At 40.6% G+C, this 12,747-nt stretch overlaps 1 protein-coding gene across 1 annotated transcript in view; it reads left to right on the forward strand.

The window, feature by feature from the left end:
- The window catches only part of tube1 (tubulin, epsilon 1), a 38,365-nt gene that overhangs the window by 24,623 nt on the left and 995 nt on the right, over positions 1–12,747 (forward strand). The window contains exons 6-11 of the mRNA XM_084378159.1: positions 919–1,040; positions 1,209–1,396; positions 5,268–5,440; positions 8,149–8,289; positions 10,670–10,810; positions 11,765–11,939. Of these exons, the coding sequence (XP_084234285.1) occupies positions 919–1,040; positions 1,209–1,396; positions 5,268–5,440; positions 8,149–8,289; positions 10,670–10,810; positions 11,765–11,939 (940 nt within the window). The remainder of the gene's footprint in view (positions 1–918; positions 1,041–1,208; positions 1,397–5,267; positions 5,441–8,148; positions 8,290–10,669; positions 10,811–11,764; positions 11,940–12,747) is intronic.

The raw sequence follows: 12,747 nt of genomic DNA on the forward strand, positions 1-12,747 counted from the left end.
AAGTCCGATTTTTAGACTAAAAAGGGTTTGCAATACAACAGAATATTTTGTTGAAAAAGCTGAAGACATGAAAGTGAGAATTACCGGGCCGCTGTAGCTCAGGAGGTAGAGCGTGTCGTGTAGTAATCAGAAGGTCGCTGGTTCGAAATCCCCGGCTCCACCAGTTGCATGTCGAAGTGTCCTTGAGCAAGATACTGAACCCCAAATTGCTCCTGATGAGCAGTTGGCCTCTGTCATCAGTGTATGAATGTGTGTATGAATGTGTTTGTGAATGTGAAAAGTGTTGTAAAGCGCTTTGAGCGTCAGTAGACTGGCGCTATAGAAATGCAAGTCCATTTACCAGTTTTCCAGTGTGGGTACCCTGCTCTGAATTGTTGAAAAAAAAAAATAACAAAACCGCCTATTCTTCTCAATCGCATGTCATTAAATCGTTTTTTAAAAACACTGGCATATTTTAAAATCTGATCCCGAACTTGCCAAAACTTTTAAAGAGTTGCCCCTTTTTGTTTACAAACGGGGAAAAAACTTAAAAGACCTGTTGGTTCATGCAAATTTTGCACACCAAAAACCCACGCAGTCCATACAACAGAGGCTACTAAGCCCTTTACCCAACGGCAACTACTGTTGTGGGATCTGCGCACAGTGCAACAACACCTATAAAACCACTAGCTTTTCTCAACCTCACATACTTATATATATATATATATATGTGTCTGTTTCTGATGAGAAGTATTATGTATTAACAAACCTTGGTCCTGACTTTTCTAATTTGGGTCAGACACTGGAGAAATATTTTCCATTTTGCAAACCATATATAGTTTGGTATAGTTATACCATTTGTTGCTCCAGCTCATGGCTCAAAAACCAAGACTTGGTTTTACATCTTAGCCTTTCATTGATACGCTTCTTCTTTCTCAGGGCAGTTGGACACATGACGTATGGCTCAGCCTACAGGGAACAAATAGTGGATCAGCTGAGGAAGGCAGCAGAACACTGTGACTGTCTGCAGTGCTTCTTCCTCATTCACTCTATGGGAGGAGGTAAGACACAAAGACAGTTGACCCTGCCCATGTAAAGACGCATTTATAAATGAAGAAGCTTCCTGACCGTTTGTTTACCTCTGTAAATGACTATTGCACAGATGGGAGTGTGTGGATGCGTTTACTTTCATTTGAGCAGAAAGTAAATACATTGATCTGGAATTTTAGGTACGGGCTCTGGCCTAGGGACCAGAGTGCTGGGCCTGCTGGAGGAGGAGTTCCCTGAGGTGTGTCGAATTGTCACCTCCATCTATCCGTCTGCGGAGGATGATGTCATCACGTCTCCCTACAACAGTGTCCTAGCCATGAGTGCCCTCACAGAGCACGCTGACTGTGTGCTGCCTGTTGAAAACCAGGTTTGTACATTTGTAAATGTTTTTTTTCCCCTCTCTCTGCTAACATACGGCTCAGACCTCCGTCCGTGCTCATTGTCGGATCATCCATGGTCCGACACATCACCCTGCCCGCGGCTAAAACACTCTGCTACCCGGGTGCCCGCGTCCAGGATATAGACTCCAAAATCCCACAGTTGCTGGATGAAAACCCGTCTGCCACCACTACTATTATCCACGTCGGAACTAATGACCTCAGGAACAATCAATCAGAGACACTTAAAGAGGACTTCATGATGTTATGGACAGTCTTCTACAGTCAGACCGCAAGTTCGTCATCTCCGGCCCGCTGCCGTGTCCCAGCTTTGGAAACATAAAATTCAGCCGTGTCCGTCAACTTCATACATGGCTCAAGGGATACTGCTGCTCGCTCAACATACCGTTTGTGGACAACTTTGGTACCTTCTTAAACCGCCCATACCTCTTCAGACATGATGGAGTACATCCAAACTTTCAGGGATCACGTCTCCTCGCTATGAACATGGAACTCACATTAAAATCCTCTCTTCACTACTGATGTTTGGTGAGTCCAACCTGTTCTACTAACGGTAATGACTGTCATCTTGCTATACAAATTCCTGTATTAGTAAACCATAGACCCACATCCAGAAATGTCCCTGTAACATACAGGAATCAAAACAATTTATTACTGGTTCGGACTCAAACTATCAGTCCCCCACAAAGCCATGCACCTCAAACAATAAAAATGGCTTTATTAAATGTCAGGTCACTAACTAATAAGTCATTTATAGTTAATGACCTTATAAGCACTCATAACCTGGATTTCACTCTACTGACTGAGACCTGGCTGGACAGAAATGGCACAGTTGCACTCATTGAGACAGCACCTCCCAATTTTAAATTCCTCCAAACCACCAGACCTGATAAAAGAGGCGGTGGGATAGCTGCTCTCTTCCCTGATTTCTATAGCTGCAAGGAAATCCCCCTCGGGGAATTTACGTCTTTTGAGCACCTTGCTATATCTATAAATTGCAATGCTCCAATTTTAATCATCACGGTCTATCGGCCACCAAAATCTAAATATGGCTTTCTTGATGAATTCTCTGAGCTACTGTCCAAGGTCTCCACCGACTATGATAGTATAATTATATCAGGTGATTTTAATATCCATGTTGATAATAAAACAGACCCAGATGCTCAAAACTTCATTAGCTTATTGGAGGCATTTGACTTCACTCAGCATGTCTCAGGGCCCACCCACAATAAGGGCCATACTCTGGACTTAGTCATATCAAAAGGACTTAACATGACCGTACCCTGTATCATGGATGTTGCTATTTCAGATCACTGTTGCATATTCTTTGATGTGTCTGTTTTTCCTGTACAACAGAAGGGTACCCGAACAATCAAAAAACGTATCATTAACAACAACACCATTGAAACCTTCAAGAAAACTGTGAATGAGTTATCGTTGTTCATTGCCTCATCAACTGAGGATCCTGTGAACAACTTCAACTCAAAAATACAAAATATCATTGATAACATTGCACCTGTTAAAACTAAAAACATAGAAAAACAAAAAGCCCCCTGGAGAAATGGAGTGGTTGTTAGGCAGCTTAAGAGAGAGTGTCGCCAGGCAGAACGAAAGTGGAGAAAGACCAAACTTCAGGTTCACCATGAAATCTACAAGGATAGACTCAATCATTACAACAAAGAAATTAAACAGGCCAGACAGTCCTTCTTCTCTAAAATCATTAATGAAAATATCAACAATAGTAAAGTGCTCTTCTCCACTGTTGACCGACTTATTAATCCACCATCTACAACCCCATCAGAAATGCTGTCCACTGAAAAATGTGAAGAATTCGCCACATTTTTCAACGATAAAATTATAGCTATCAGACAGAACATTAGTGCATCAACATCCAGAAATGAACCTACCCTCCAGTTCTCCAGGATTATGACTGCTACCATGTCCCACTTTGTCCTGTTAGACCAAAAAAAACTAGACGATATCGTTGGGCAGCTCAGGTCCTCCACCTGCTGCTTGGACCCTCTCCCTACCAAATTCTTTAAAACTGTTTTTAGCTGCTTAGCACATGAAGTATTAAACATTGTTAACTGCTCTCTTCAATCAGGTATATTTCCTGCAGCACTTAAAACAGCTGTTATTACACCACTTCTGAAAAAGAGCAATCTTGATGCAACAGTTATTGCTAACTATAGGCCCATCTCCAACTTACCATTCCTCAGCAAAATACTTGAAAAAGCAGTTTACTTCCAGCTTAACAACTATCTAACATCAAACAGCCTACTAGACTTTTATCAATCTGGTTTTCGACCTCACCATAGCACAGAAACAGCACTTATCAAAGTTGTGAATGATCTGCATATAAACACAGATTCTAATAAACTATCTGTCCTTGTGCTCCTGGATCTCAGTGCTGCCTTTGACACTGTTGACCATGATATCTTATTAGAGAGACTAGAACAATGGGTTGGCCTATCTGGCCCAGTTCTAAACTGGTTCAGAACTTACTTACAGGACAGGCAGTCCTTCGTGTCCATTGGAGACTTTGTCTCAGACAAAGTAGGTGTTATGTGTGGAGTACCCCAAGGCTCGATTCTTGGACCATTATTATTTAATCTTTACATGCTCCCACTCGCACATGTTATAAAGAAACACAACATAAATTACCATAATTATGCAGATGATTCACAACTGTACTTATCTATATCTCCGGATGACCTACATCCCATTCACTCCCTAACTCAGTGTATTGAGGACATCAACCTGTGGATGTCACAGAACTTTTTACAACTGAACAAAGATAAAACAGAACTACTCATCTTTGGTGCAAAGGCTCAGAGACAGAGAATTGCAGCTCATCTCAGTTCTCTGTCCCTGGAGAGCAAAAGTGAAGCCAGAAATCTGGGTGTAATCATAGACAGTGATCTAAACTTTAAGAGCCATATCAATCACATCACAAAATCCGCTTTTTATCATTTAAAAAATATTTCAAAATTAAGAGGCTTCCTGTCAAAAGCAGACTCTGAAAAATTAATTCATGCATTCATAACAAGTAGACTAGACTACTGTAATGGTCTATTTACTGGCCTCCCAAAATCAGCTGTACAGCGATTACAGTTAATTCAAAATGCGGCTGCACGCGTTCTCACTGGAACAAAAAAGTTCGAACACATTACACCTGTTCTTAGATCCCTACATTGGCTCCCCGTCAAAACTAGAATTGATTTTAAGATTCTGCTACTTGTATATAAAGCTCTAAATGGCCTCGCACCTCAGTATATAAAAGACATGCTCATCAGATATGAACCAGCAAGAACTCTCAGGTCCACCGGCAGCAGTCTTTTAACCATCCCTCGTACTAACCCTAGAGCAGGGGAGGCTGCCTTCTGTATCTATGCCCCAAGTAAATGGAACACCCTGCCTGAGGACCTGAGAGACGCTCCTACACTGAGCATTTTTAAAAGCAGGTTAAAAACCTTCCTTTTTTCTAAAGTTTATGACCAAGTTTCTGTGTGTGTGTGTGTGTGTGTGTGTGTGTGTGTGTGTGTGTGTGTGTGTGTGTATGTGTATGTGTATGTGTGTGTCTGTGCGTGCGCATGCATGTGTCTGTTCTGTATATTGTAAGATTTGTAAAAGCTGCATGCGCTGGTTCTTTGTATAATTGCACAGACTTTCTGCACTTGTCTTGTATTCATGTTGTCGCTATGTATAAAGCACATTGTGTTACATTGATTTGTATGAAATGTGCTATAGAAATAAAGTTTGATTGATTGATTGATTGATATGTGCAGTTTGTGCAGGTCAGTTAAAATGAGTTTCTGTTCTCCCTCACTTCTCCTCCAGTCATTGGTCGACATTGTGAACAAGATCAAACGTATGTCTCACAGTGGAAAGCTAGGGTCGGTGATCAAGACAGACAGCACCATCATCTCTGGGCAGGGTGGCCTCAGTGGGGCAGAGAAGCCCTTTGATGCCATGAATAACATCGTGGCTAACCTGTTGCTCAATATTACCAGGTAAAGTATCACTGTCTGCTCGTATACAGTAGACCCCTATATGTTTAGGGAGAGGGGCCAGTCTCGTAGTGTTTATTTTACTACTAGACATGCTCCCATGTAGGGCTGTCACTAGGGATGTCCCGATCAGGTTTTTTTTACCCCGATCCCGATCCGAGTCATTTAATATTTAGTATCTGCCGATACTGAGTCCCGATCCGATACTTTATTATTTATTAGCCCTAACTAATATTTTCCTAGATAATACAGCTGCATTAAGAGGAAAAATTACCTGCATCCAAGCTGTTCCTTAATAGGTTTTTTTATTTTGTTGAAACAAAGTAAATACTTTCATATGGCTCTTTCTTATTCTGCATATGCTATTGCAACATTGGTTTTCATTTGTTTTGTTTTTTTTAACAAAAACAACCAAGTAAACAAAGTCAGTAACAAAAAAGTCTTTGGCTCTCATCAATTCCACTTTTAGTAAAACTCTTGTCTGTTAAATCACCTCGTAGGTGGTCACGGACTTTGCTGTACATCTCCGGTAAGGCGGTATCCGAAATGTAATGCCGAGATGGTAGATTCAAAAACTCCAGAAGACGGCGAAAACCCTGATCCTCTACCACGGAGATGGGCTGGTTATCCAAAGCGATGAATTCAATTATCTTCTCTGTAATATTTTTGGCCATGTTGCTGTCTCGATGATATTTCTCTTTCCTTTCGAAAGTATCCATGAGTGTTTGTTGCTTTGGTGCCTTTGCCTGTATTGCTTGAGTGAACTCGTTGTATTCCTTTCAGTGTTTGTTTTTTATGTGCCGAAACAAATTTGTAGTATTAAATGTAGCTCCTTTGTTACCCCCTCGCGAAACGGTCGTATTGCAGATGTTACATGTCGCCAGTGGATTGCTTTCGCTTTCCAATTTAAAATATTTCCACACTGCAGACATTTTATCCACAGGTTTGCCAGAGTAACTTTACGCGCCCGTCTGCATTCTGCCACAAATTGTGCTCCATTTATGACAGCTGACGTAAAAATAATCGGGCTTGGGTCCACGTTCAAAATTGCCGATCCAGATCAGTTAAACAATGCCTATATTGGCCCCAATCCCAATCCCACAGATCGGCTCAGGACATCCCTAGCTGTCATGATATTACTTCTAAACTGAATATCGATTAAATTAGCTTATTCTTGGTGGAAGAACTCAGCTGATGAGAACTGATCACATTTTCAGAGATCCTTTAGTCACTCGCTGGCGAAGAAGGCTTGCTTGCCACAGATTTGAGAAAACAAACTTTGTAACAATCTGAATTCCTATCTTTTGTTGTTTATTGCTGAATGACTGAAGGGTGGTATTTTTTGTTGAAGTCTGAATTATATTTGAACTTGTACCCTAACCTGCAAAAAGGCATGAGGTTAAAGTCAAGTCTGTTGTTGTAAACTTTTTAAAGGTGAATTTGAAAATGTAATTGACAGTTGTCAGGGCCTTAAACCAATGATCTTTACAAATCTAGATGTGAGTCTAACAAAAGCATAGAGGTCAATGCTGAAAAATACTGAAAATTGAATCAAATTGTGACCCTAAAATCACAAGTCTAATTGAATCATCATCAGTTACAGTAGATAATCGTGACACCCCCTACTTCCAAAGTATTGGTATGGACGTATTTTGTGTGTGTTTGTGAGCCCTTTTATTTTGAGGCGCAACTTTTTAAATTAAACATTCCTTTCTGGTTGTAGGATAACTTATTTATGAAAATATTGATATACTACATGATATAGAAGTAAGTGCTCCCAATCCTGTGACTTTTTCCATCAAAAGATCAAGCCAGATTCATACTGTTTTATGAACAATAGCAAGAGTCAATTTTGAAAAGAACACAAACTGTTTAGTGGTAAACAGCTCACCCTCAAATGGACAGCATCATTGAATTTTTGAGTACCTCCTCCTGTGTTTAAGCAATTCAGTTAAGAGCCAGCAAAACTGGTTCTCACCCCTTAATTCCACTGGGCACATCTCTGTTACATGCCGTGTGCAAAGCTGTTTTGTTCCGACTGGGAGCGTTTCAGAATCAAAGCATATTTGTCTGTTTTAAGTGTGTTTATTGTTAATATTTCCGACTTTCTTGTGCTGTAGCTCCAGAGTCGTGACTGGGTGTTTCATTTGGTAAATTGACTGGATGCACTATGCTGTTCCGCCATTTGTCCAGGCCTGATCTGCTCTGTGTAGCTTGACCTGGCTGCGTCAGCTTCCATCAAAAATAGACTTGGCGTATATTCTCCGTGGAGCAGAGCAGACAGCAACTTCTGGGATCTGCTGAAACGTGCCAAAGTGCAGCCAGTGGAAACACAAGTATTGTCTTGAATGGCCACAATCGGCTCTGACAACAGTAATCTGGCCATAATGCTGGCGAGATGGGCCCAGTGGAATCTGGCAGGGGGGGAGATATTGTATGTTGATTGTATGTTTCCCTGCTCATTTATATCAACTTTGACCCACCAACCTGTAGTTTCCTGTCTGAAGTGAGTGAGCGTAATTTGATTGAAGATTCAAGCGCACATATGAGGGAGGAATTGTTAAATTTAAGTTTTTTTCCAATAGTTATCACTATATAATTGAGCATTACATTGTTATAAAGTGAGTGTCTCATAATGTAATTGCCTTTTCCTGCTAAATCAGTATCACTTCATCATTTTTCCATGTCTCTATATGTTTCCTTCGTTGCAGCTCAGCTCGTTTTGAGGGGTCGCTCAACATGGATCTGAACGAGATCGCCATGAACCTGGTCCCCTTCCCTCATTTACACTACCTGGTTCCCAGCCTCACCCCTCTCTACCCGCTGGCTGATGTCAGTGTTCCCACAAGAAGGTCTGCTGTCTGGCTGTCACTGCAGCTATTTTTACCACAGTTCTTTTGAAATCCGCAGAGGTCAGGGTACTGAGCTCACATGAGCTCCATCATTCCCTCAACACGTGCCTCATGTTGACTGCAATGATCAATAAGAAGGGAACCCCCTCCAGTTTTGACCTCACTAGTTAGAAGCATGTATTTACATTGTTACATCGAAACACCATTGTTCTTGTAGGACTGGGGGGGACAAAATGTAGATAAGGTATATTGTATCTCGCGTTCTTGCAGTACGATTGATACACTGATGCCAAATATTGATATTTTTATTAAAACAAGCAGGGGCTCTTAACAGATTCCCATGACTGTTTGACTTACCAGAGTCACTACTTTATGACTTCTTGTGATGTACACTTCTGTAAACTTAATTTACACTGACTAAAAAGAAGTTAGTGAGCCAATGTTGTATCCTTCAGTTAAGGAGTTCAACTCAATTTGTTGGTTTCCTGGCACAGACTTGTTTCGTCAGCACAGTCCACATGTTCTTGATGAGGTTCAAGTCAGGACTTGGGAAGACCATTCCAAAACCTCAATTCTAGCCTGATTTAGCCATTCCTTTACCACTTGATGTGTGTTTTCCTGAAGAATTTGGAGATAATCCTCCCTCCACATTATTCCATTTACCTTCTTTGGAGCAGCAGATCCACTGGCTGCAAAACAACCCCACAGCATAATACTACCACCACCATGCTTGACAGGTCTTGGGGTTGAAGGCCTCACCTTCTCGCCTCCAAACATATTGCTGCTCATTTTGGCCAGTGTGGGCAGTGCACTTTATACTTACAAACAGATGTTTGTGCAGTTGATCTTGGGACCTGTAACTGCTTTGTAATGGCTCCAAGTGACTTTCCCGACTTGTTCAAATCAATAATGCACTCTTTCAGATCAATGCTGAGCTCCTCAGACTTTCCCATTGTAGTGTTTGTAGCTGAGTCTAGTGGGTGTATCAAACAAGGCCTATTAAAATGGGCCCAGAAAAGTCACCAGCTGTTATCAATCACAATCACTCAGAAGAAGTTAAGAGGCCATGCTGCAAAGAAAATGATTCACACAACTTTCTATAATCTCCAAAATTGATTGTTCTACTTACTGTATGTGTAATTTTGACCCATCAGATTTGGTCACATTTTCAGAAGACCTATAATAAGTTTAGATTTGAAGCCAACTTCATGAATGTGTTTTGTGACAAAGTAGTGTGTTTCTCTCATTCCATTATAGAAAATGAGAGCTGTAGAAATCATTGGAAGTGAAGACTGCCATGATATACATTTTCTTTACAAGTGTATGTGAACTTTTGACCACGACTGTATCTATCTATCACCCTTAATGTGTTGCAGATAGGGCTTGTTACTTTTTTGGTTTAGATTACTGAATTTAGTAAAATCATAACATTATATATCATGACTGATGTAATATGATCTACTCAAATACTATTTGAAAAATATGTACACTGCCCTGCTGGGGCTGGACATTAAATAATTACATTACATTACATCACTTTGCTGTAATGCAGCCTTTAAATCCAAGAAAACACAACAATTATGCCATAATGTGAGTAAGTAGTCTCATGTTACGATAACGGTATACATCGTATATTTTGCCCAGCTCTATGGCCTGCCCAGTTTTTCCTTCAGAGATGATAAAAGTGATCTGAGTGCTATGCTTCTGCATAGAAGAGCTCCCAAAACAGAAGGTTTTTCTTTTATTTTTCTTTCTTGTCATTAATATAAAACATAGAATTTTTTTTTTGGTCTTATCCATACCCTTGTGTTATGAACAAGAGGCACCACAAAGGCAGCTTTCATTTTATCACATGGGATGGTGGCAACTTCAAGTTTAGGCAGCAGGCTTGTGACAGGAAAAGCACCATTTGATCCTCCCACCTCCTCCCCAAAAACAGCTGGCATAAAAGTGGCCTTGTGTGAGCCATATAGACCTCATCTGCTACAGAGAAGCTGCTCATTGGTCAAAAAGAGTGGTGGTTGTATTGGGCAGCTCCCAGAGGTGAAAATATCTGACTGTATGAATGCAGGGTGTTGCTTAAAAATACCTCGCCTGCTCAGCAGAATATGCCTGGGTAAATACAAATTTTAAAATTCTTCTTTTTCACTCATTGCCCCGTTGGCCCCTGGTCTAATTCAAGTCCCTGAAAGGCCGTTTCTGGAAATACAGCCAGTAAAGCGAGACATTACGTGATAAACAAGCAAACAACATAGGCAGTTATGTGTCAGGATGTAAATGTAATATATGGAAAGAACTTGCTGCACTGAGAATTTTTTTCTGTATTGTGAAGTGTATGTCATGGTGTGAACATTCTCTCTCCTCTACCTGTGCCCTCCAGACTGGATCAGATGTTCAGTGATGCCTTCAGTAAAGACCACCAGCTCATACGAGCCGATCCCAAGCACAGCCTCTATCTGGCTTGCGCCCTCATGCTCAGGGGCAATGTGCAGGTGTCAGACCTCCGCAGGAACATCGAGAGGTCAGAGCACTTTCTTCCCACTCTACCTCATTCTGCACCAAAACAGCAGAGGAGTCAGTACACCCACCCTGATAGGCGCATAGATGGCCTTCACATTCACTCTCCCAAATAGTAGCCCCATTCAGTACTGACAGAAATGATTCATGACTGCTCCATTCAGCACCCAGCTCTGCACTGGCGAGAAACTGAAACAGAAGCTGTTGTGAGAGCAGAGTGCGTGACCATGGTGTAACAGGAAAGGGAGGAGGAGGAGGTAAAGCACAGAAATATTGCCTAAAAGACTCTTAAGAGCACACTTAATCTCTGGATGTACTGCAGCATATTTTGCTGTTTGCAAAGTTGGCCTTTTTTGTGAAACAAATAAAACATTAACAGTATACCTATTCCTGAAAATTTCTATAGTGCTGACAAAAAATGAATCCCCAGTGCGTTTGACAGAAAAATCGTTCTGTCTTTTATCTCCTAACAACCATTCACACCTGCACTCACCTAGCCTTAGCAACCCAGATGAATGCCGGTTTTCCATCTGCCTTCACGTCTCCATTACAGACCAAATTTTGTGATGTATAATTTTTTTTCCAAGTCCTAGCGTTATTAAGTACTTTGAGGAGACTTAAAAATATCGAGGTATATATCGTGTAACCCAATATGCCCTTAAAAATATTGTGATATTATTTTAAGGTCATATTGTCCATCTACATCGTTGTTTAGGACAGGGGTTCCCAACGTTTTTGAGGACATTGGACCAGACATGGGCTATAGGTTTTCTATAACCCTGGTATAGAAGAATACTGCAACACTGTTATGTGGTAAACTTCACCCAACTTTCAGTCAGCATGGGAGTGAGTAGATAATGACTGAATTGCTACTAAGACTCTTGTAGATAGTGTAAAATGTCCTCTTCGCTGCACGATAAACACTGTAATTTGATCTGTTATTATCTCCTGGCTCTAGACTGAAGCTCTCGCTGCCCTTTGTTTCGTGGAACCAGGAAGGCTGGAAGACAGGCCTGTGTTCAGTGCCTCCTGTGGGTCACTCCCACTTCCTGTTAGCCCTGGCCAACAACACCTGTGTGAAGGCCACATTCATGGAGCTGAGAGAACGCTTTACTAAACTCTACAGGAAGAAGGTGCATTTCAACTCATTCCATGTTTTTAGCAAAGGAATTAATCATTCATCAAGTGAAACCATCATATACTTTCTGGGAAAATTTGTGAAATGTGAGGATTTACTCGTTTTTTTCTCCACTATCTTAGAAAATTGCATGCTTTGGACTTTTGGACAGATGGTTAGACAGTATAAGTAGATATAAGACATAAAGTAGCTCTCTGCTAGGGTCAAACAATTATTATGACATTTTATTAAAATCAGAATATGGCCAATGCAACATCTGTATCACAAGAGCTGCTTTTTTTTCTTTAAAAAGGTAAAATGTGTCACAACATACCATTATAAATTAAGTATTCTGATGTTACAGAGATGCCAATGGCCTACAAATCATACTCTCCAGACGTATGGGAACATGCTTGTTTGGTGCAGAACCAGCAAAAATAACATCAGTCTGTCAAAATAATACTCAAAAAGCATAGTAGTGCAATTAATAGATAAATAAACAACCACATTAATTGGTAAGTGAGTAATGTAATGATTGAAAGATGTCATTAGTTGCACTCCTAGTGGAAGCATGATTTGCAGTTCTGAATCTGTCTTTATGCAATTTTTTATTTTTTTTATTTGAGTATTTCTGAAAGTACATGTTAATATGAATCCAACATATTATTAGCAAAGATAAATTCCTAAAAAAAACATTGATGATAGTCGTGTAATCATGTTACAAAGCTTCCATAACGTTAGGCTACATCATCTTGCAGCACCTATCCTTGACACAACTAGTCAGCGAGCTCCGTATTATTGTAACATTGTAACATTTACAATTT

Source organism: Pagrus pagrus (assembly GCF_965226575.1).
Source record: "Pagrus pagrus genome assembly, chromosome: 16".
Lineage (NCBI taxonomy): Eukaryota > Metazoa > Chordata > Actinopteri > Spariformes > Sparidae > Pagrus > Pagrus pagrus.